This window comes from Podarcis melisellensis (assembly GCF_964234715.1).
Source record: "Podarcis melisellensis genome assembly, chromosome: 6".
Taxonomy (NCBI): domain Eukaryota; kingdom Metazoa; phylum Chordata; class Lepidosauria; order Squamata; family Lacertidae; genus Podarcis; species Podarcis melisellensis.
The window spans coordinates 2,666,949-2,691,769 of NC_138538.1; the positions used below are offsets into that span (position 1 = coordinate 2,666,949).

Below are 24,821 nucleotides of genomic sequence, written 5' to 3' on the forward strand. Positions count from 1 at the left end.
AAGTGTCTGGGCAAGGGTTGGCAGTTCTCCACTGTTTGGTATATGGGAGGCCTCTGCGGAGATATCTGTTGATTTTCACTAGAAAACCAAAGTAGAGCGTGTGTTCGGCTTAGAGCCAAAAGAGAGACATGTTAGGTTTTTTTTTTTTATAATGTGAAAGGCAGCGGTGAAGAAGAGAGAGAACGGCAGATTGCAAGGGTCTGTTGAAGGAAAGTTTAATGGGTTCCAATAGTAGCCAGGAGAGATACCTTACCAAAAACAAAAAAACAAAAAAAAGCCACCCCAAAACTGCCCCTGAGCCTTTGACGGTACCCTGACATAGAAATTGAACAAGTGTTCCTACCACTTATTTCCAAGCCAGGGGAAAATTGAGCTTGTTAAATTTCTGGATGTCAGGCTCTGTCAAAGGCAGAGAAGCAGGGCCAGGGAGACTGCATTTAACCCTGACTGTAGCAAATTAACAGCCTTCTACACTCAGAAGCAAGTTGCATTGAGTTGAATGGGTCTTACTCCCAGCTGAGGGGATAGGATTGCAGCCTAAGTTGGAAATAGGGACACATGGCTGGGCTTCTATGGAACAGGCTTAGCTAGTTGTGGAATCTTCTGGAGTCCTTTAAGGAGAGACAATATATATCTCTTGCAAGGTACGATTTATGTGTAGGGTGTCCAGAAGTCTTGAGAAGGTTGGGCTAGAGAAGTGTCTCTAAAGGTCCGAGCCAAGACTGAAGCCTGAGTGACCGCTATTCTTACCCACCAATTTTCTAAGCAGGAATGGTCACTTGTTGTGGGAGGGGAAGGATCCTGACAAGTGAACAGCATCTGATCTGATAATTTACAGAGGGACTTGGGCAAAAAAATAAGAAGTTGGGTTCCTGCCCCCAAGATCTTAAAAGTCAGTTATGTTGTCAGGGAGGAAACACTAAGAGAGCGTGTGTCCGTCTGTTTTCATTTTGTGACACTTTGTCATTCCTCTTAGACTGAAATTGCTAATGAGGGGCAGAAAATAAGCCCGAGAATGAAGAAGCAGACGTTGAAGAGGCAGGCAGATAGAGGAGGTGCAGATGCTGGAAGCTCTATTGCCACCTCCAAGGATTCAGAAAAGGTAAAGGGTTCAAGCAGCGGCCTGAAAAACTGTCAGCATATTTGTCTGTCCCCCTAACCCTGCCTCACCGCCCAGAGGTAGTACCGTATGGTATCTAAGAACCCAGAAAGTTCCCTGTTCAGACCTCTTCTCTGCCCACACCTGCACAAAGGGCATGATAATATTACTAGCAAGACGCTATCATCAACATCATCATCATCTTCCCCCATCCTCTTAGTGCATGGTATGGGCTTGCCTGAGAGATAACCTAGTGAAATGGCAGGGAGCTTAGGATTCTCTGTACCTCTAAAGGTAAAGGGACCCCTGACCATTAGGTCCAGTCGCGGACGACTCTGGGGTTACGGCGCTCATCTCGCTTTATTGGCCGAGGGAGCCAGCGTACAGCTTCCAGGTCATGTGCCCAGCATGGCTAAGCCGCTTCTGGCAAACCAGAGCAGCGCACAGAAACGCCATTTACCTTCCCGCCGGAGCGGTACCTATTTATCTACTTGCACTTTGAGGTGCTTTTGAACTGCTAGGTTGGCAGGAGCAGGGACCGAGCAACGGGAGCTCACCCCGTCGCGGGGATTCGAACCGCTGACCTGCCAATCGGCAAGTCCTAGGCTCTGTGGTTTAACCCACAGCGCCACCCGCGTCCCACTCTGTACCTCTATTCAACAACAAAATAATAAAATAATATTTAAAACAGTATAATAAATTTAAAATTGGCAGTGTTTTTACTCGTCCTACTTCTTTTAGAAGTATTCATATATCTTTTGTGCAAGTTTCTCTGTTGCACAGAGAATGTAAATACAGCTAAGTAGTCAATGCTGTTAAGGGTCAGGTGTGCTGAAGTCTGTTGAGGTCACTGGACTTGAGGTCACTCTGCATAAGACTAGCCTGCAAATCTTCCTTAGAGTGCTGAGAAAGAGAATGTCCAGAAGCTCCCATTTGAAAACATGAGGTGGGATTAGTTTTGCCCTCATCTATGACACAATTTGCTTCACTTTATACTGAAATGAAAGATTTCTTGCATTAAGCACTGATCTGAAAAAGAAATCTCTCAAGGGTCTGGTTACAGCAAGCGTTTGTTAAGTACGTAAGGAGGAACGTAGAAGCTCCTTTATAGTGTGTCAGGCCGATGACATTCTTCATGCAGTATTGTCTACGTTGATTGACAGTGGTTCTTTAGAGTTTCAGATCGGGCTCTTTTCCTGTGAAAGTACAAAGGCTTGTTAGAAGAGTAATTAAATATGTAGTTGTGTACGCAGTTGCATGACTGCATGAGAGCCCTTGTGGATTAGGCTAAATACAAGACTTTGAGAAGTGCAAAAACGGTATAAATGCAGCAGCCTACCCTTGCTGTTGTCTCCAGTGTCTGGTATTCGGAGGTATACTGACGCTGAATATGGAGGTTCTGTTTAGATATCATGGCTAATAGTTATTGGTTGACACCCTCCATCAATTTGTTCAACTTTTGTTCTTAAAGCCATTGTAAGCCAGTGGCCGTCACCACATCTCAGCAGCGAATTCTGTGTAATTTTTGTGAATGAGTGGTTTCTGTGAATCCAGACAACAGCACACTCACATGTGTGCACAAACTCTGAGCCAGCTGTAGTTGACAGCCAGTGACACCTTAATTGCATATTTTCTATGAGCCCCTCAGCACCCTTATCTGGCGTGTTGAAAAATCACTGTAACAGCATGATTTCCAATCTTTAGACAAAGTATGCTTGCCTCATTCCTTCAAGATCTCGTTTTCCACCAGCTTTCGTGGCACACGAGCTGTGGGTGTGGCACAAATAACTAGCTAGGGAACAAGGTATGCCTCCTTTCCCTTGGCAAGTCTTGCCAGGATGAGCCAGCGCCCTTTATGTCAGACAGATGAGATGCTCAGTGGCATTCGCCTCTTCTGTCCAGCTGCCACGTGGCTGGTTTAGAGCATCCTGTACTTGCACTCCAAGCTTAGCTGCACCGCTACTGTTTGGCTGTATGTCAGAGTGAGAGAAAATGAATGTGAAATCTGGGAAAGGTCAGAGGCGGGGAGGAGGGTGACTCAGTCCTGTTCCTCCAGGGATCCTGGCCTCAAGGTGAAAAAGGTGCCCTGCTTATTGGTCTAGACGGCATGTGTGTGTGTGCACATGTGTGTTGATGGAAGCACCTGTCTAGCCTGCTCCCTGCCCTAGCTCTCCTTCTGCAAGCTGAAACATCCTTCTATAGTAGAGCAATGCTTGGCATGCGCATTCAGCACACTGGACATCTGCAATACACATGGGGAACACGTGGTGCTCCAAATGGCAGGCCAGCCAACAAGTCAGGTCAGTTATGTAGTCATGAGAAGGACACCCAGGCACCTTTCTCGAAATTGCAGCTTTCTTTTTTGCCATAAAACAAGTTTCTAGCCCTTATGTTTACAAGGAACAACACGTGGAGAATGTTCTGGCCCATCAACCAGCTTTCAAGATTTGGCCAATGAGTGCTAAGACTTCAGAACAAAGTTGTGGGCAGTTGGCTTACATGTATACTTTTTTTGTATTGATTTACGAGGCCCTTTATTTCTCTCCTTCCCAGGCACTACAGAATTTCTAGCTGGGCAGGGTTCATGCTGGTGGCACATTGTTAAAGGAGGGGGTTGAGAGTTCAAAACACTTAGCAAATAGATTTAGAGTTGATAGGTTAATCACCAAAAGTTTTCATTGATTTCGTGAACTGAATCCAATATGAATTTGTAAGGGCAAAATGTTAATTGTGCAACTGTTTTTTTTAAGACAGCGTTGGGGAACCACTGTGGACAATCACATAACATCATTGGAGATCAGGTGGATCCGTCCCTGCTAGGAAGCAGCGGGACTTGCATTTGGCACTGCATTTAAGCAGTGTTGGACACAAGCTCCCTTTGCAAGGGAACAATTGGGAGTGAACTCTTTAAGCCAGTGGTCTCTTGCAAGAGTCCTTTCATTTGGCACTATGTAAAATCAGCACCAAGTTCAAATCCTGCTGTTTCCGTCAGTAATAGGATCCCTCCAGGAGCTCTTGTTTTAAGGGCATCTGTCTTGTGAGTATGGGGTGTATGTGTGCTGGTAGAGAGGCTCTGGTATGCTACCATATTAAAGAATGACGAAAACCTTAATAAATACAGTATGTCACTTATATTCTCAGCTCGAGTGGTAGATGCTTACTTAATAAATCCTACATAATTTTACGTTTCTTTCAATATATCAGGAAGTCGCTTCTCTTGATAATGTGCAACTTTGTTGAAATTGCTCGATTAAAAGGCAGGTGTTTAACAACTAGCAGTTCTTTGGCTGATTGATAGCCAGCATTGTGGAGCCAGCAGGGGGGCGATGGAGGTGGCCCAGACAAAAAACAACAACCCCAGTCTGTTGATGAGATTGCTATAAATAAGAAGAGGGGGATTTCTTCATGGGTTCTCCTGCTTTCACCTCACCCATTTTGGCTTTGGTCTCTGGCGGCGGCGGCAGAAGCAGCAGCAAATATCACACTCCTTGCCCTGATAGGAACGTCCTCAGACACCCCTTCTCCTTACACGTTCAGACCTTGGCAGGAGTGGGTTTCTGTGTTTCTCCCTTTCCCTCCCTCTGCTCATATTATCCTGCAGCCCTTTTCTTCACCTCTGTCACCCATTCCTGAGACTAACTTGACTTGCCTGCGCTGTTGTAGGGGGCAGATGGTCTGTCGGAGCCCGAGGGCATCGCTCTCAAGCGCGTCGCTGTGGTGGAAGATTTCTTTGACATCATCTACTCGATGCATGTGGAGAGCTCGGCGGAGCCAGGCAAAGCACCCAAACATGCCGGGCAGAAGAAGACCTACCGGGCGGTGAGATTCCTGTCTTTGTACTACTGACAGAGGCCCCCAATGGGCCAGTGGCCACATCCCACTATGCCCCCCTTTTCACACACCCAGAGGGGGGGCTGACTAGGGAACAGGCTCCTGCATGTGAGAAGGACTGGCTAAGAGGGATCAGAGTGGGCATCAGTGGAAGAAGGGTGGGGGGAGAGGAGATGGCCATGGCAGATGTGCTTAGAGAAGGGAGGGGACAGGCATGAGAGGCAAGGCACGGGGAAGGCAGTGACCAGCCATGCAGGATGAAAAGGAAATGCTCCTTAAACAAAGGAAGGACTCCGCCACTCAGCCTATGGAACGTCTTGCCACAGCTTAGCAATACTTAAGAGATATATAATGTTTCCTGAGCGCTCAAAGGTGTTTCACGGGCATTGTCTCGGGTCCTTACAACAGCCCTATGATGTAGATCATCACCATCAGTAGTATTAAAGCAATACGGCGAATGGAATTGGGTAGGAGGCCGAAGCTGGAAAGATGGTAGATTGCCTAAGACCGCCTCATGCATTTATGGTGGTCTTTTGCAGCTCATACACTGCTCTGGCTTTGCTGTAATGGATTTTGTGATAGGTTATTAGCATAAACGGCTTTAAAAAGAATTAGGACAAATGCTAAAGAGGCCTAGTAGCTCTTGGGCTACTGTGATAACCGTACATGCAAACTTCATATTCTGAGACAGGGAGGGTATTTTGAGGCAGGCCAGGTAGGTTTTTTCTGCCGCACATTTGGTGTTGTCTGTAGAACCCAGCATGCCGGTTGCTGGTTTGTTTGTTTTTTAAAAAGCAGGTGTCTAGTCCTCAGTGCTGCAGACCTAGCTTAGATCTGAACGTGTGATCATGGTATCTTCTCAGAAGCTCAGAAGTTGAGCACACATCTGGAACGAAGAAGGTTCCAGTCTTCTTAAGCCAGAAATCAGAAGGCAGGACGTCAAAAACTCTTAGCTAACTTTTTGCCCTTCCCCTTCATAAGCAGAAGAAGATGATGGCATTTCCAGAATAAGCAAATGCATATAGATTGGCTTGAGGTTTTAAAAGTTATTTTTATTAAATGCAAAATTAAGCATAAACAGAGTCACCACAGGTTAGAAATATTGAAACAGAGACAAAAAGGGGGCCAGAGACATCAGTAATATATTTCAAACTTTTGGTATAATGGAAATAATAGCAAGTCTATAGAACTAAAAACACCACTAACATGGGAATAGATTGGCTTAATTGACATTTTTATTCAAGATGCAGAATTCAGTTTTCCTTGGCCCAGACGGTTAGTTTTCCTAGGACATACAGTCCTCCGTATTGCCATCTCCTACTGCTTGCAGAATCTCCCAGAGGTTCCAGCAGGAATGGCCCGGTTGTGCACATTAAAATTATACGCCAAGCAAATTTGGACAACAGATTGGGAGAATCCAGCAGTTGTCATGCCCCTACTCCTGAAATGAATGTTTCATTTAAATTTTGATGTTACATTTTATGCTTGCTTCTCAGCTTTCATTGCTAAATGCTCCTGTGTGGTGGGCTATACATTTATGTTATTCATTGAAATATTTATCAAATTGAGTGACATTCAATTGAATGAGTGTTATTTATTCAGTTGTTATCATTAGTAATAACACATGCTTCCCTGTCCCTTCCCATGTAACATGCTCAATCTCTTTCCATATATCCCTATTTCAGTCACATTAGCTAGACTGGAGATGAATTGGTCCCCAGAGTCTTGCTAGTAGGAGAACATCGGGGCAGCTTCTGCCTCTCCCTTCTCTTTCTTTACTTGGGGCCTACAATCTCTTGCCTAATTCTTTGCTGCTCTGTTTATTCCCGGGGCACCGAGCAACTGAATGCAGCAAGCGAGGCGTTCCGAGGGCTGCACAGCTTGCAGCTTTTGCACTGTGGTTTCCTGTGCCATTTGGATTTCTGCTTGAAAAATTGCAAGGCAGCCATGGCCCCCCTACCTCTGCCAGCAATTCGGTTGCTGCTGGAGATCCAGAGGGCTAAATGTGCAGCTGAAGACTCAGCCCCCCCCCCTCTCTCTCTCACCTCTTCACCAGAGCCCATCCTCCACAGGGCACATGGCTGCCTGACTTCCTGCAATGCAGGCCTGTCCCTCCCTTCCCCAGCTGGGCTCTGTTTGCCTCTGGCATATTTCCCAGGGAGCAAAGAGCTCCTGTTCATATTCCCTGTCCCCTAACAGCGGCGGCAGGTTGGGCAACCTGGAGGCTTCTCCTGTCCTTGCCTCTGCACGGAGCCAGCAAAGCTATTGTCTGTGCCGATTTTCTCTGCCTATCGGGGGATGACCTCTCCATAATGGAAGAGGGCAAGGCCACCAGTACAACTACAATTCAGGAAACTTTCTGCTTGTTTCGACAGTAGACAGCTCTGGCCCTCCCCCAATTCCTTCAATTTGGCTCCGGGGAGTGCTAATCTATGCCTTCCACAGCCTCAGGGGAGCAGGCTGGATCTGCCTGCTTTTCTCAGGCCAGCAAAGCTGCAGCTCTGCTGCGCTCCACCCCTCTGCTTGAGCTGATCTCATCACATTAGCAGGCCTGTATCCCCTCCTGACCTGGGAGGGCTCTGAGCCATCTTCTCTTTCTGGTGCCCCCATCGGGGATGCTGTACTGGACCAGAATTAATATTGAGATGCCAGATTCAGGGGTGAACCCTGTCTCAGTGGTCCTTGCCCGCCCCAGCACTGTGTCTCTGGGTTGAACCATTTCAGAATGCAGGTGAGGGTCCACGTGATAAAATGAGACCCCATACCAAAATGGTAAAATTAAATTCAAAAGTACCCTGAACATAAAAAAGCTAGGGAAGATTTTTAAAAAGGCCTAGCCTTCTATGCAATAGGCTACATTTGTGCATATAGGGATTTTCTTGGCAGAGGGAGCATTTGGTGTGAGTTCCTACCTGCAGTCTGAAGTGGCACACCCCAAGACGCAGGTTTACTACCTCTGTGAGAACTAGGCCAGATTCAGCAGAGAGTTCGTCTTTGTCTTCCACTTCCAGAGGGCAGCCAATCAGGTTGATAATTTGGAGCTGGAGGTAATTCTCTGCTTGCTTAGGTAGGCTATCAGAAATAAATTAGCTGACTGTTTGCAAGAAAGGGCCCCATGAGGACTGGCAGAGTGCTGCAGTCTGGTGTCCCTAATATGGGGAAGTGCAAGAAAGGTACTTCTTCAAAAGAAATGAAAGAGGTGGCAGAGAAATCATTGTACTACATAGCTACCTGCCTCAGGAGTGGGCTTTGTGATAAACTACATAAACACAGTGAACGTAACCCTTCATCACGCAATCCAGCTGCCTCCTGCATAGGATGACACTTAACTCTGTGCTCAGTTTCTGAAAGGGTCCTGGGACTCAACAGAGTGGCCACTTAAGCCCCATCACAGATTTGCATAAATTAGCATATATAGCAGTTTTCTAACGTATTTGCTAATTTATAAGTAAAGGTGCATTATGTACTGTTTGGGTTCTAGGGGTTCAATCTATTCCTGAGTTTTCAAAACCTTCACAGTGCAGGGGACTCTCTGCCTTCTAATCCATGCAAGGAATCTTAAGGCCTGGCAGAAATCTCAAATCAGTGCAGATTTGGACACATTGGGGGGGGGGGGTTGTACAATAGGAAATCCTTGCACTGACAGAACACTTTAGTTGGATACCAACTTGTGGGATAATAGCTGATGACTAGAAATACAGTGCATCTCACCGCAGTGGGGAAAACATGATCTGCGATCCTGCTTAGTCAGCGGTCCAGGTATTAACTGATGACCAGCAATTTCAAGCCCCCCATTCTTATAGTTGTTTATCTTTAAACTGCCTTGGACTAGACAGCTTTTCAAGTCGAGGACTCATTGAAACAGACTGGCCACTGTAAGGGGGGCATCCTAGGACTCAGAAGACCACCTAGAGTCATGCTCTCCAGTCTGGAAGCCCCTGCCCTTAATTCCAGCAAGCATTCTGAAGAAGAAGAAGAAGAAGAAGAAGAAGAAGAAGAAGAAGAAGAAGAAGAAGAAGAGGAGGAGGAGGAGTTTGGATTTGATATCCCGCCTTTCACTCCCCTTCAGGAGTCTCAAAGCGGCTAACATTCTCCTTTCCCTTCCTTCCCCACAACAAACACTCTGGGAGGTGAGTGGGGCTGAGAGACTTCAGAGAAGTGTGACTGGCCCAAGGTCACCCAGCAGCTGCATGTGGAGGAGTGGAGACGCAAACCCGGGTCCCCAGATAACGAGACTACCGCTCTTAACCACTACACCACACTGGCTCTTTGAGCATGGCATTCTGCACATGCTCAAAGGCAGCAAGCAGTTCTGCACCTGTTCTAGGACTCAGCCCTGGAACTGAAAATCGTTTTGGGCCTGAGCCATTCTTAGATCTGTCTGTCCCCATACCTGAGCAGGTATTTCAGGACAGCGGCATTCTCACCACAAACAGCTCTTAGTCCGCGCTAAGGAACTAACTTCCTAAATGAGATCACAACATGAAAGTGGCAACGTTTGTAGTACTGCTTCAGAACCACCAGGGGTAACTTCCCACCTGCTTTCCAGATATGGCCATGTTGTGGACAGGTAGCAGCGGAGGAAGAGCTATTAATATGGCAGCTAGAGGAGCTAGCAGTTATCAATTGCCTGTTTACCAGTTCACTGAGTTTACCAAGACTGAGTTGGGACACATTAAAGAAAGACCATTGCTGTCATTCCCTGCTTCAGGTGGTTGAGATTCCTGTGGAAACCCTGTGGGATTTCATCAGGCCAGGGGCATGAGGTGCATGAAGTGGTGGACTTGAACCTGAGGGTTCTGGTTTCAGATCACCCCCCTGCCCCCAGGCATGAGGCTCAGTGTGAATGAATTTGGTCTGCACTTTCTCTCAGCCAAACCTACATCACAGGGTTGTCAGGAGGCTAAGAATAGGGTGTATCCTTATCTACTAACCCAGGCTGCTTGGAAGAAGGGGGTATATAAACATGTTGAAGTAATTAATAGCAGATTCGGTAGGTTGAGCTTCATGCCAAGGGTGTAAGGGTCGATTCATACACCAACTCTACTTGCTCTCTTTTCCTAGCACGTGAGTGGCTGACACCCAGCAAGAAAAGTGTGCTAATGAGCTGGAAACTGGAGAGTTTCAGCCAAAGCAACTATTGTGTTCTGTTGTCGTTATTATTTTTTCTGATAATGGAAGCTGCTATAGGCTACCGCCCAAGCAAGCCAAATCCCAGCTGCTACCACATTGCTCTCAAAAACAGGTTGCTCCTGCAAGGGGGAAAAGCGAAGATGCAAGTGGCAGAAAGCAGCGTGTGAATTTGCTCAGATCTCCACATTTGGGATCAGAAGAGTTCGGGGTTGTTTTTTTCCTCCTCCTCCAGATCAGGATGGCTTCACCAACGGCTCACGAAACTCACTGCTGCTTTTGCCACACTTTCAACTAAAAAATGGAAGGAGCAAGATGAGGCACAGCTGGGATGCAGTTTTCAGCTCATTTTCCGATTAGCCAAGCAGCCTCCTCTGAATTGCATCCCTTCTTTGGGCAGCTCCTGAAAGGGGAATTGCTGACAAATGACTCGTGGGGTCCTTGAGAGAAGGAGGTGAGGCAGGGTGGCCACTCAGCCAAAAGGGACTCTAGGAGGCCTTGGCAAGTGCTTAGGGAACAACCCTCTTAGCATCTCCAAAGCAGTGTGGGACCAGGTCGCCCCCCCCCCTTGCTCTTTGCCCTGCTGCTTCCTAGCCTGCCAGCAAAAATTGGGTTGTGCTGCCACTTAGTGGAGATAGGTATCTTTATTATTTTTTTCAAAGAAAAAACCAGGGTGCCTTGTCTCTTTGAAAAAAAATCACACTTTTAAAATCACAGGATTATTATTTTTTTAGTTCTTCTCTCTCTTCTAGAAAGGTTCAGGTCTCTTTTCCTTCTCTGTTTTGATTTTTAAGAGAGATCTCATGTGATATGTGTCCTAAAGTTCTTTTCATTTTTTTAAAAAACACATACAGTGGTACCTCGGTTTACATACGCTTCAGGTTACATACCCGTCAGGTTACAGACTCCGCTAACCCAGAAATAGTACCTCGGGTTAAGAACTTTGCTTCAGGATGAGAACAGAAATTGTGCCGCGGCGGCGCAGCAGCAGTAGGAGGCCCCATTAGCTAAAGTGGTGCTTCAGGATAAGAACAGTTTCAGGTTAAGAACGGACCTCGGAATGAATTAAGTACTTAACCCGAGGTACCACTGTACACATATATGTTTATCTCAGCACACAAACTGAAATGGGTTAATTGTGACAGGAAACAGAGGGTGTTTTCTCCAGTGTTGCTAAGAATGTTTAGTCTCTAATATGACTTTCTCCCTACTCTTCCTCTCTATCCCACCTTTTTTTTAAACTTGGCAATATGGTTAATGCCACAGCTATTTATTTATTTGAATAACATCCCATCCTATAATGTAGCTATTTAATCTGAAAGATCTGAAAGAGGATCTTCATTTTTTGGGGGGATCCTGAGAAGAGAAAACAAACTTAATGATACACATTATCATGTGCTCTTGCCCAATTTTGCCACAGAGAAACAGGCCATTATCTGAGCTCTCCTGCCGGAGGCATGGTTCTCCTACTATGAAAAATGAGGCCCGTTGTGTGTGTTTTTGTAAGGCTGCAGTTCAGATCATAGAAATCTGTTTTACAGTGAGACAAAGAGTGAGGCCACTGGTGTGTTTAGACCTGTGTTCTCTCCTTTGCCTGACAGCCGCTCTTCAGGTTTTCCTTTATACCTGAGAACCTTTTAGCTGAAGGTGCCAGAACGTGTAGCCCTTTCCTAAAGTAAAATCTGTCTTTCTTCCCTATTACCTGGCTTGAAAATATGAAGCATACTTGAATATGATTTTTGAAGCTGCCTTAACATGTGAAGTATACTTATTTATTTACAGTGTTTGTATGCTGTTAGCAATTAGCAATGTCTCCTGGGCGGCAAACAGTAAAAGTAAAAAACAAACAAACCTAACAACAATCGGCAAGCCGAGTAAATATATTTAGAACCAGGGTGTGAGAGTACGACAGTGTTTGGGCCAACTTTACATTTTACATCATTATTTGTGTTGATATTTTAAAATTGCAAACCACCTTGGGTCCCTTGTCAGAAAGGTATATAAGTGGAATAAATAAATTATGTCAACATGCCTAATGCATGATGTTGTTGTGCAGAAACAGGGAATACTGGCATAGGGCAGGATTCGCTTAACCAGCCCTGTCAGTGGAAATGGAAGCTCAGCGACTTGTGCAACAGGGCTCCTCCCCCCATGTGCCCCTTGAAATTAGCTTGGGGGTGGCGGCAGTCGTGAGAACCCACAGAACAGTTTACAGGGGGAAGAGAGGAGGTGCCGTTGCAGTGCTTGCGCAGATGAAATGACTGGAAGAGCGTGATGTTGAATTCAACTCCTGGACTTAAGCCTCTTGTAAGCAACAATGGATGGAAATTGATTGGCAGTAAGCTCAGGAGGGATGCGGGTGGCGCTGTGGGTAAAACCGCAGCGCCTAGGACTTGCTGATCGCATGGTCGGCAGTTCGAATCCCCGCGGCGGGGTGCGCTCCCGTCGTTCTGTCCCAGCGCCTGCCAACCTAGCAGTTCGAAAGCACCCCCGGGTGCAAGTAGATAAATAGGGACCGCTTACCAGCGGGAAGGTAAACGGTGTTCCGTGTGCTGCGCAAGCTTGCCAGATGCAGCTTGTCACGCTGGCCACGTGACCTGGAAGTGTCTACAGACAGCGCTGGCTCCCGGCCTATAGAGTGAGATGAGCGCACAACCCCAGAGTCTGGCAAGACTGGCCCCTACGGGCAGGGGTACCTTTACCTTTACCTTTTAAGCACAGGACTGGCACACCACAGATGTGGAATTGATCACGCTGGGAGGTGGAGGTGGCTTCTGTCTGAGGAGGCTTTTAAGACGAATTGGTGGAGTGGCAAGGGTGGTAAATGGCCATTAGTTGTGAGGGCTAAATGAAGCCTCCATGTTCAGAGGCAGTGTTCAGAGGCAGATGCTGAGGGCAGGCAAGAAGGGGCGACTATTTCTGTTTCGCTCTGCCCTTGCGTTTCACGGGGCATCTGGTGGGCTATTCCATTCCTGGAACTAGTCCTGGACTAAACGGATCCTCAGCCTGATCTCTTACGCTTTTGTTTGTGAAATCAGACAAAGAGACCCTTCTTCCAAGGCTTTGTTCTTGACATTGCTGATCTCTTTTCCAGAACGTGATCTCAGACAGTTCATGCGGTTCTGTGTTTTCAAATGTGCTAAAACCTTGGTTTGCTGCTGAGACACGAAATGCCCCACGCTTCTGTCATGGGACTTGCTGGCATTTGCAGCAGCACAATGAGGCCACTTTGGCAGGGAATCAGGAGGGGGAAACTGAAAAGGCTTTTCTAACCCCACAATGTGTGTGCCTGGGAAGGGCCAGAGCTCAGTCTTGTAGAGCACATGCCTTGAGCATCCAGGGTCCCAGGTTCAGACTCCCTAGGTTGCAAAGAGCTCAGGTAATGGGGTTGGGAATTGCCACCTTGTTTGAAGCACTGGAGAACTGCTGCCAGTGAGTTAGAGGAGACAATACTGGGCTCCACAGAGGCGATATAAGGCAGCTTCCTACATGGTCCCGGTTCAGTTCAGTCATGACTTTGCTTAATGGCCTTGGGTGCAAGTTGCTGCCCCTTTGGTCACACTTCTCTACCTGTAAAATGAGGATAGATGGAAGCACAGAACAGCCTCTGGCCAATCGAGCAGCTTCCGCGAGGCTACTCTGGGCAGTCAAGACTTTGAGCATGCTCATGCTCAAAACCTGCTCTCCAGTCTTTCATGAAAAGCTATGGTAAGAGTATCACAAAGTACTTGGGTGTAGGTCCTGGGAATGACTATGGTGCTTCCATTTTTAAAATCAGCATGTTCGAACTGTTGATGCTGATGTGATGCTTGTTCTTCTATAGTTCTTCAGACATTTAACTGCACAAAACCTAGCATAGATTTGGGCCCTGGAAATGTCAGCCTTTTCTATCATCTATCTATCTATCTATCTATCTATCATCTATCTATCTATCTATCTATCATCTATCTATCTATCATCTATCTCTATCTATCTATCATCTATCTATCTATCTATCTATCTATCTATCTATCTATCTATCTATCTATCTATCTATCTATCTATCTATCTATATCTATATCTATCTATCAACTATCTATATCTATCTATCTATCTATCTATCTATCTATCTATCTATCTATCTATCTATCTATCTATCTATATCTATCTATTTATCTATCTATCTATCTATCTATCTATCTATCATCTATCTATCTATCATCTATCATCTATCATCTATCATCTATCTATATCTATCTATATCTATCTATCTATCATCTATCTATCTATCTATCTATCTATCTATCTATCTATCATCTATCTATCTATCTTTCTATCATCTGTCTATCTATCATCTATCTCTATCATCTATCTATCTAAGTTTATTTACATCTTGATTTTTTTAAAAGCCCTCTAAGTGGTTTAAAAAAATACAAAATAAAGCGTTAACATTCTTCAGATGCCATCACAGAAATAATGGAAGCCAGCCAGAATTTTCAGAATTTCATATTCTAACTATCACGTTGGCAGAGGGGCAGTTGAAAATATGTCAATTTTATTTTGAGCATGGACTTTTTTGCTTCTTTCTCACAAAATTAGGATTTCCTTATTGAGGTTTGTTTGTGGTGGCTTTGTTTTTTTTGGGGTAGAGTGCAAATAACCCTGCCTGTTGTTAATATTTGTTAAAGTGTTATCAGTTCTGTGATGGGACGATGAGCTGCTTGTGCGTAAAATGCAAGTCCCTCAGAGTTTGATCAGGTTTTCAAACCTCTGCCTGTGACGGAGCCCCTCCAGCATGGCTGCGTCAATCACTAGTAGAATCCGAAAGTGGCTGCTTTCGGAAACGTTTCCAACATAAAAGCTCCTTAACGGAAACACGTCGTCTGGCCTCTCGGCGTGACAGTTTCCGTCGAGGTGTGGGTGTCCCTATAGGAGGTCCTGAGACCTCCCCACTGGTTTCGCTTGAAGCGTCTCTGAGCCATCCCTCCGACTCACTTTCCCTTGGAGTTCTTGCTCGCCCTCTACTGGTTCCCTCTTCCGCTGCTACTGCTCTCTCAACCTCAGGGAGCCTTTGCACCTGCGGCGCTTTAGATGTCAGTTCCCTGACATCCACCTCCCCTCCAGGGCCCCCTTCACCCCCTCCCGTCTCCTCTCCTACTGGCGGTGAGGAGGTAAAACCCCTGAAAGAACCTCCCTCATCTTCCGACGTCGCGAACACTTCCTTCCACTTGTTGCTGTTCCTACTCTCTAGGTACTCTTCGTCATCAGAGTCCACTCCATCTTCCAACTCCGACTCCGCGAACCCTTCCATTTCCTCTTCCTCATCGGTGGTGCCGAAATACTCCCTCCTAAACCTTGCTATAGGCTGAGGTTTCCTCGGGAACCTTTGGTGAAACGTTTCTGTTAAAACCTCGTCATTGACTTCCTCTGCACTTACCCAGGTGTTTTCTGACTCCGGTTCCCCTTCCCACGCCACCAAATACTCCACCTGATTACCCTTCCACCTGGAATCGAGGATTTCCGCTACATGGTTGCGGCGTTCCCTCTCTTCCAAGGCTGGTCCCCTGACGTGCTCCCCTTCACGTCCCCCCCTGTATGGTGACAGTAACGACCTGTGGAACACTGGGTGCAATTTCATGTGGTTGGGTAATCGGAGTTTGAAAGCTACCGGGTTGACCTGCTGAATCACCTCAAAGGGTCCCAATCTTCTGGGCCTCAGTTTCTTACAACCCCCTTTGAACGGCAACCCTTGGGTTGACAACCACACTTGATCCCCCACCCTTATGGTTTCACCTTCCCTTCTGTTCTTGTCTGCCTGCTTCTTATATTGTGCCTTGGCCCTTTCTAAGTTGAGCTGGAGCTGCTGATGGATGGCTTCCATCTCTTCTACAAAATGTTCAGCCGCTGGAACGCTCCATCTCTCCCCTCCTTCCCCTGGAAATGCCCTGGGGTGACACCCGTAATTAGCCAAAAAGGGACTCATCCCTGTGGACACATTCTCCGCATTATTGTAGGCAAATTCTGCCAACGCCAACTTTTCGACCCAATCGTTCTCTCTGTCATTGACATAACACCTAAGATATTGTTGAAGAATGCCATTTGCCCTTTCCGCCTGCCCGTTGGTTTCAGGGTGCCGGGCAGTTGAAAAATTAACTTCCACGTGTAGCAAGCTCATGAGCTTCCTCCAGAACCTGGAAGTAAATTGTTTGCCTCGATCTGAGATCACCCTCGAGGGAGCCCCGTGCAACCTAAAGATATGTTCCACAAACAACTTCGCCGTTTCTTCCGCTGTGACTGCATGTGAGCATGCTACAAAATGGCACATCTTAGTTAACAGGTCTACTACTACCATGATGGCTGTTTTCCCCTTGGACCTTGGCAGATCCGTCATAAAATCTATTGATATCGCTTCCCAAGGCCGTTCTGGTGTGGGTAAAGGTTCTAATAACCCTGCCGGCGCCCTTCTTTCCCCTTTGGCTCGCTGACATTGGTCACACCCTCTTACATACTCCCTTACATCTTCCCTCACCTTAGGCCACCAAAATTCCCTGGTAACCAACCACATGGTTTTGTGTTGCCCAAAATGTCCCGCCGTGGGGCTATCATGCAACTGCTTGAGTACTCTCCCCCTCAATTCACCTTCGGGTATATACAGTGCCCCTTTGTAATACAATGCCCCATTTCTTTCCTCAAAACCTCCGGGGCTCTCGCCCTCCCCCCTGAGACCTCTGAGCTTATCCTGGGCATATTCATCATTTTCCGTTTCCTCCACCAGTTCCCGTTGCCCCACCAGCGCCGCCCCACACACCCAGCGGTCCTCCGGGATGACATGTCTCTCTTCGATCACCTCCTCCCCTTCCCAATATTCTGGTTTGCGTGAGAGCGCATCCGCCCTGACGTTTTCTGGGCCTGGCACATAACAAATCTCAAAGTTAAATTTGGAGAATTCCTGTGCCCATCTCACTTGTCGTTGGTTGAGCACTCGAGCTGTTCTCCAATACTCTAAATTTTTGTGGTCGGTGCACACTTGCACCTTGTGTTGTGCCCCAATTAATAAATGTCTCCACCTCCGGAATGCTTCGTGAATGGCAAGTAGTTCCCTGTCATACACCGTGTAATTCCTCTCGGACTTATTCAGTTTCCGCGAGAAGAATGCACACGGTCTCCACTCCGACGCACTCCTCCCCGGTTGAAGAAGGACCGCCCCTATAGCCCGGTCGGATGCATCTGTTTCCACTCTCATGGGTTTTTGTAAATCCACATGCAGAAGTTGTTCTTCCGAGGCGAAAGCCCTTTTCAGTTCTTCAAAGGCTCGATCCGCCTCCACCGTCCAAACAAATTTCTTCTTGCTGCTGAGGCAGTCGGTGATGGGCGCCGTCAAGTGGGCAAAGTTCTTGATGAACTTCCGATAAAAGTTCCCAAACCCCAAGAATCTTTGCACGTCCTTCTTGGTCTTCGGTGTCTTCCATTCCAGTACCGCTTGAACCTTGCCTGGATCCATGGCCAATCCCTTGTCTGACAAGCGGTACCCCAGGAATTCCACCTCCTTGGTATGAAACTGGCACTTCTCCAGTTTCACCCACAGCTGGTTGGCTTGCAGCCTGCCCAACACTTCTCGAACGTCCCTCACATGCTGTTCCTCATCTTCCGAATACACCAACACGTCGTCTAAAAAGGCCACACAGTTCTTGTAGAGCAAAGGTCCCAGAACGTGGTTTATAAAAGCTTGAAAACAGGCGGAGCCCCCTTGTAGACCGAAGGGCATAACGAGGTATTCAAAGGCTCCCAAAGGGGTAAACATGGTGGTCTTCCATTCATCTCCCTTCCTTATGCGTATCAGATTGTACGCCCCCCGCAGGTCCAGTTTTGTAAAAATCTTTCCCTTCCTTACTCTGGTCAAAATGTCGTCAATTCGGGGCATAGGGAAAGCCAGGGGCTCCGACACTGCATTGAGGGCCCTGAAGTCACACACCAGTCTCGGTTTGTCTGTGTTCTTTTTGTCCACAAAAAACACTGGGCTGCCCCCCACCGCTCGGGACTCTCTGATGAAACCTCGCTTCAAGTTTTTGTCAATGAACTCCCTCAGCTCCTGCATCTCCCTGTCTGACATGGCGTACAGCTTGCCTACTGGGAGTTGGGCCCCTGGGAGTAGGTTGATTTGACAGTCAAAGGGTCTATGCGGTGGCAGTTTGTCTGCTTCCCTTTCGCTGAATACGTTGCTCAGATCTGCGTATTGCGGGGGCACCTTCCCTTTGCCCATCACTTCCATCCCCGCTAGGGTGACTCTGTCTCCTCCCGAGAACTTCCCCTCCTTGCAGTGTTCTAGGCAATGCGCTGACCCAAAGGAGACCACCCTCTGATGCCAGCCCACTAGCGGATCGTGTAGCGCCAGCCAGCTCATCCCCAAAATGATGGGCGCTCCTCCCAGGATGGCCACATTAAACGCTATCTGTTCGGTGTGCCTTGCCACTCTCATTATCATCGGGACAGTCTGTTGGCTAACTTCTCCCCCCAACAGCTCTCTGCCGTCAATCGTAGTCACCTGCAAGGGGTTACTTAAAGGGATGGTCTGTATCTGGTGCTCAGCTGCAAACTCCTTACTCATGAAATTACAGGAGCTGCCTGAATCCAAAAGCGCCTTGACCTTTAGTGGGTGTCCGTTTGGCAGTTCTAGTAACACCTCTATCACTAAAGCAGGTCTGGGAGGTTCTGGCATGGGCACTTTCATTGCTCTTTGGCCTGGCTGCTGTGCCCCGACGGTGGCAGCCAGGCGTTGGCTTTTACTTGCTCCTTGCTTTCCTCTTCCTTTCCCCCAACAGCTCCTGCCATCCCTTGCCATTCCTTTCTTTGTGGGCAGACTCTGGCAAAGTGCCCTGGCTGTTGGCAGAGATAACATCTCTTGGCGCTCTTTCCCTCCTTCTTCCGCCCTTCACTGGGATTTGAAACTGCGCCCGCCCGCGCTGTTCCAACTTCCATCGGCTCTGCCGGCGGGAAAGATGGCTCTGGAATGTCTGGAATGCGGAACTCCCTCCAACGGTCTCCTTTCCCTTCCCGCCTTTCCAAAGCCCTCGCCTCCTGGCGCGCTCCTATGGCCAGCGCAGATTTGGTTAATTGGTCCATAGACTCCGCCCTGGGCCCCCGGGAAAGCTCATCTTTGACGGTTGAAGAAAGCCCCTCTTCGAAAAGCATTTGGATGGGCTCCGCCGATAGGTCCCACCCCAATTTATGAATCAGCATAGTAAATTCAGTCCAGTACTCACGGACAGATCTGCTTCCTTGCTGGCAAGCCATTAACTGCCTTCGCACCACCCCCTGCTCAATATCGCTGGAAAACATCAGGTCCATGGCACGAAAAAACTTCCTCGTGTCCTTTAAGATCTCATTATTCGCTGCCATCAGGGGTCTAACCCAATCTTTCGCCCCGGATTCGAGATGGCCAATCACATACGCCACTCGCGATTCCTCGTCGGGGAAGTCATCAAACTGCAAGTTTAGAGCGTATTGCATCTCTGTTCTAAAGGCATGATAGTTCCTGGGATCCCCCCCGAATTTCTGCACCAATCCTGGTACCTTTCTGGCGAGCGGGGTGGTTTTCTCCTTTCCCTTTTCTGCATCCTGAGCCCTCCTCTCTTCAAGCCTCGCCGTTTGCAGCGCCAACTGGATCTCCAACGCTCTGTACCTTTCTTCCAGGCTTGGACCCCCTCCAGCTGCTCCTGCACCCCCGGTTCCGGCTGGGTTGCTCATGATGCTTCTCTCTGCACAAGCTGGCTTTCGGTGACTTTCGGATTGCTGTGATGGGACGATGAGCTGCTTGTGCGTAAAATGCAAGTCCCTCAGAGTTTGATCAGGTTTTCAAACCTCTGCCTGTGACGGAGCCCCTCCAGCATGGCTGCGTCAATCACTAGTAGAATCCGAAAGTGGCTGCTTTCGGAAACGTTTCCAACATAAAAGCTCCTTAACGGAAACACGTCGTCTGGCCTCTCGGCGTGACAGTTTCCGTCGAGGTGTGGGTGTCCCTATAGGAGGTCCTGAGACCTCCCCACTGGTTTCGCTTGAAGCGTCTCTGAGCCATCCCTCCGACTCACTTTCCCTTGGAGTTCTTGCTCGCCCTCTACTGGTTCCCTCTTCCGCTGCTACTGCTCTCTCAACCTCAGGGAGCCTTTGCACCTGCGGCGCTTTAGATGTCAGTTCCCTGACAAGTTCCCTGCAGAAAGCATGCTGTCATTGTTAGCCATAACCTTGGTAGGGAGAATAATGGATTGTTCTTGGAAGGGAGAGTAGGTTGAAATGATGAGAGAAATAAATAAATTTGAACTGGTTCCCCTGTTCTGAGACTTTCTAAGCAGTTGCAAATATTGGGCCTGAAGAAGTGCTGGGTATTTGGGAAGTGGCAATTGGATACCTGTACCCTGAACGGGATCTTACAAAAGTAAGGTTTGCAAAAGTGGCTAAAGAACAGAGAGCCATTGGGTCTCGATACAACCTCTTGCTGTCACAGCTGCTATGACTTCCACACTTGCCATTTACAGGCAGTGTTGTATTTGGTGTTGCTTGAGAATTCTAAGACCCTCCCAAAATAAGGACAGATTAGAAACCAGTTGGTTAAAGTAAGCGCCGTTTTGCATCTTGATTCAAAATGATAACCAAAACTAACCAAACATAGATGAAAACCTGGTCCTTGATCTCAGGAATCATCATGCAAAATTTGATCATGATATCTTAAGAGGTGGTCAAATGTACAGTGAACAAACAACTTTCCAAAATATAAGTACAGATTATTATAATTTATATTGTGCATTTTTGCAGAAACTGTCCTCAAGGCAGCTAATGACAGAATTACAAATAAAACAGTATATAATTCAAACAGTAGCAATGAAAATGTAAAAGAGATCGTCTAAAAGCATGCTGGAAATTTGTGAGCAGTGACACCACCCCGCCCTGCCAGAGGCTGTTCCAAAGTCTGGGGGCTGCAGCTGAGAAGGTCCTCACACCCCAGAGGGGAAGTAGCCATGGAAGAGGGCCTTTGAAGTGGAATGGGGTTCTCAGGCAGGATCATGCTGGGGGAGGCGGTTCTGCAGATACCTTGATCTAAGGCCATTCAGCGCTTTAAAGGCTGAAGCCAGCATCTTGCATTTATATCACACCAGCGGTGTGCATGGTGCTGTATAGCTGGGCACTGAAGCGAAGGAGCATTCTGTTTTCTCCGTCAGTGAAGGCCAGGTTCTGGAATATGGCTGGGTTTTGCTGGAGGGACCAGCGAAACCCACAGTGGTGGTGGGGGACACCCGTAGCAGCAGTGGGGCAGAGGAGGCAGCGGTGTGTGCGTACCTGTAACAGTGCCGTGGCTTGCTCACGGAGGCAGGGACATGGCAGGGACAAGTGGTGTCCTCTTCAGGTCCAGATCTACTGCCTAAGGCGATTGTCTCACCTCATCTCGTGGGCCTGGGAGGGACCAGGAATGAAATAATATTAGTTCTGGAAGGACAGTCAGCATCATCAAGCCTATCTCCTGCACCTACCTAAAATGTCTTTGTTAGGTAAAGCTGGGAATGTTCATTTTCCTCCCCAGTGACAGAGCTCCCTGGGAACAGCCTTAGGAAATAGATCAGTGAGTGCTTCTTTTCTTTAGCCTGGAGAAGAGAGGATTGAGGGGGTGACATGATAGCTGTCTTCAAATATTTGAAGGGCTGTCATGCAGAAGAAGGAGCAGATTTGTTCTCCGTTGCTCTAGGGGGGCAGGAGTAGAACTAACAGAAAGCAATGCCAGGGAAGCAGAATTTGGTAAACTTTAAGGGGAACTGTCTAACCAGGCATGGGGAACCTTTTCCAGCTCAAGAGCCACTTTCCCTTCCAGGTAACCTTCTGGAGGCCACCTCCCAGAGGTGGGTGGTGGGGCCAGATGCAAAAAAAAGGGGGGACAAGTGTAATTTTTACCTTTGTACAGTTGGCTAGTTTCTACATGTTTTACTCCTCCCTGTAAGTCACTCTGAGACATATAGTGAAAAGCAGAATATACATTTCTTAAATACTGTATTTTTCGCTCTATAGGACTCGCCCAACCATAGGGCGCACCTTGTTTTAGAGGGGGAGAACAAGAAAAAATAAATCTCCCGCTCTCTGCTCCTTCCATTTCTCCTCCCGCTTCACTGAAGGGGTGCTGCGCAGCTCTCCCTCACTGCTGAAGCCGGGAGAGTCTTGCTCTCCTGGCTTCAGCAAAAGGAACCCGAAGCCTTTGGAGCGCAGTGCGAGGTCCCGCTGCGCTCCAAAGGCTTCAGGCGGCTATCCCTGAAGCCTGGAGAGCGAGAGGGGTCGGTGCGCACCCACCCCTCTCGCTCTCCAGGCTTCAGCGAAAGCAACGCATAGCCTCCGGAGCGCGGAGGGAGCGCTCCTTCTGCGCTTTGGAAGCTTCACGTTGCTATCGCTGAAGCCAAGGAGCCTGCATTCGCTCCATAGGACGCACACACATTTCCGCTTAATTTTTGGAGGGGAAAAAGTGCGTCCTATAGAGCGGAAAATACGGTGAATAACAAATAAATTGACATTTTCTGTACATTGAACCTGCACTAAAACAGCAAAGCAAAATATGCTCATGTGGGGCTGACTTACTCATCCAGGATATGAACCGATATGTCATCTTCTTGTTTCTCCTTCAGATTGCTGAAACTTACGCCTTCCTTCCAAGAGAAGCTGTGACCAGGTTCCTGATGAGTTGCACTGAGTGCCAGAAAAGGATGCATTTCAATTCCAATGGGGTGGAGCCCAAAGGTAGGACTGGTAAGGTTCCCTCCTTGAAACCCTGTAGAGCTGCTGCCAGTCGGTATTGCTGGAAGCCACTCAGAGTGGCTGAGGCAACCCAGCCACATGGGTGCCGTATAAATAAAATTTTTTATCATTATTATTATTGACGACACTGGGTTAGGTGAACCACTGGTCTGTATCAATGGTCTGACTTGATACAAAGCAGCTACAGGCTGCATACCAGTGATTCCCAAACTTCTTAGTCGATGGACCACTTGAAAATCACTGATGGTCTTGGTGGATCACTTCATGATTTGTTTGCCTCTTGAAGCAGTAGTAATGCACTGTTCTAGATTATGTGTTATTTTTAATTGTATTCTTATTGCTTCTTTTCTTTCTTATGTTGTGTTTTATTGTATTACGATTTGCATTCCATAGAATTCAAATTGTCCTACAATAAAATGCAATATAAGAAAGAAAAGAAGCAATATAAATACAATTAAAAAATCAGTATGAGTATTTAGTGGAGAGATTCCACGGACCACCTAAATGAAGCTTGCAGACCACTGGTAGTTTGGGAATCCCTGCCCTATGCACTGGGGTGTCCCATCTGTTGGTTTCACTTTTCCAATCCTTTAGTGTGGAAAACATCTCCTAAGACCTTTTCTGCATGCTTCTGTGTTTGTAATCACCCAGAGACTTTACCCATAGCAACTTAAATGGGCAACACTGGCCAAGGAAGACTAAGTGGCCTTCTGTTCACTGCCCATTGGCTTCATGAAGGTGGCTGAATATTTTTTACAGAGCAGTCCTAAACATGGGAAGCTGGTATAGCTTACACCAACGTAAGTGACCCCTATTCTACACTCTGTTGATGAGCCACTGGGAGGGGCTACTGTCGTCTAATCTGGAAGGGGTGGGGCTTGAGTTTTGAGGATCAGGCACTTGGTCACATGACTGGAGCAGGTGACTCTCCTTGCCTTCTCCCCACAATACCCCCATCTCAGGGACTTATGCAGGTGTAAGTTTCTCTGGCTGAGCCGCTGCTTGAACCAGGGTGAGGGACTGAGCTTTGGCTCAGATCGGAAAGCCCAAGATCCACCAGATCCAAACTCACTCATCCCTGGTGGGTCTTGGGTTTAGATTGCAGTGTGAGCCTCATTCTCCTCTTAGCTTAGCAATGATCTTGCAGTCCTGTACCCAGGGTGTTGGCACGTGTCTGCTGCAATTCCGTAGAGGGCAGGGAAAACCTCCTGTATGGTATTAGGCACAGAATTCAGCTAGCAGAGAACTTTGGCTCTCAGGGTAGGGGCTAAGGAGCAGGCTCTGAGCCGTGGTGCTTGTGAACAGATGCTTGGAATTGTGTGGGCTGAAACCTCAGAAGCCAGGGCTATTGGGGGGGGGGGGGGAGAGGTGGGTGGAGGAGGGGCACCTTGCAGAACTCCTGGTGGCCTCTCCCCGAGGCTAGCTAAACCAGAATGGAAAATATGAAAATAGTAAAAGCTCCAGAATAAAAGCGTGCAGAAACTCAGTTTGCATAATTTGTACACAAGTTGCAATATCCTGTTTGGGTGTTGTAGGCACAGAACTTAAAACATTTTAAGCAAAGGGTATGCAAAGGCCTACTCATACTATAAGAGCTACTTTTGTGGAGGCTGCTATCGGAAATATTGGTAATCTCTGCTCCCTAGCCAGGCACAATTAAAATTATAATCTAGAGGCAAGTTTGAACATTTGATTCTCCTTCCCATAAAACCCATAATAATCAGAAGTCAGTTGAAAACCCATCTAACTGCATTATTTATTTTAATTTCCATTTTCAAGAGTTAGAAAGCTCAGGTTCAATGTTAGCATGGGTTCACACAGTCATTTTGGGCATGTTACAACGTCTCAACCTCAGTTTCCTACCTGTGAAATGGGAGTAGTTATTTTTGTTTGTTTGTTATATTTTAAACTCATCCTTGGTTCCATAGGATCACAGAATGGTTTTCAGCACCACATAAAATGTGTCATAGGTAAAGGTAAAGGGACCCTTGACCATTAG

General features: G+C 47.3%; 1 protein-coding gene across 3 annotated transcripts in view; it reads left to right on the plus strand.

Moving 5' to 3' along the window:
• Positions 1-24,821, plus strand: part of NOL4L (nucleolar protein 4 like) — a gene marked incomplete at its 5' end in the record, with an annotated part of 134,794 nt that overhangs the window by 40,791 nt on the left and 69,182 nt on the right. For 2 of the 3 annotated variants that reach the window (XM_081916827.1, XM_081916829.1), the window contains 3 exons: positions 977-1,102; positions 4,763-4,918; positions 22,693-22,813. In XM_081916827.1, the coding sequence (XP_081772953.1) occupies positions 977-1,102; positions 4,763-4,918; positions 22,693-22,813 (403 nt within the window). The remainder of the gene's footprint in view (positions 1-976; positions 1,103-4,762; positions 4,919-22,692; positions 22,814-24,821) is intronic. The other variant, XM_081916828.1, reaches the window with a different exon arrangement.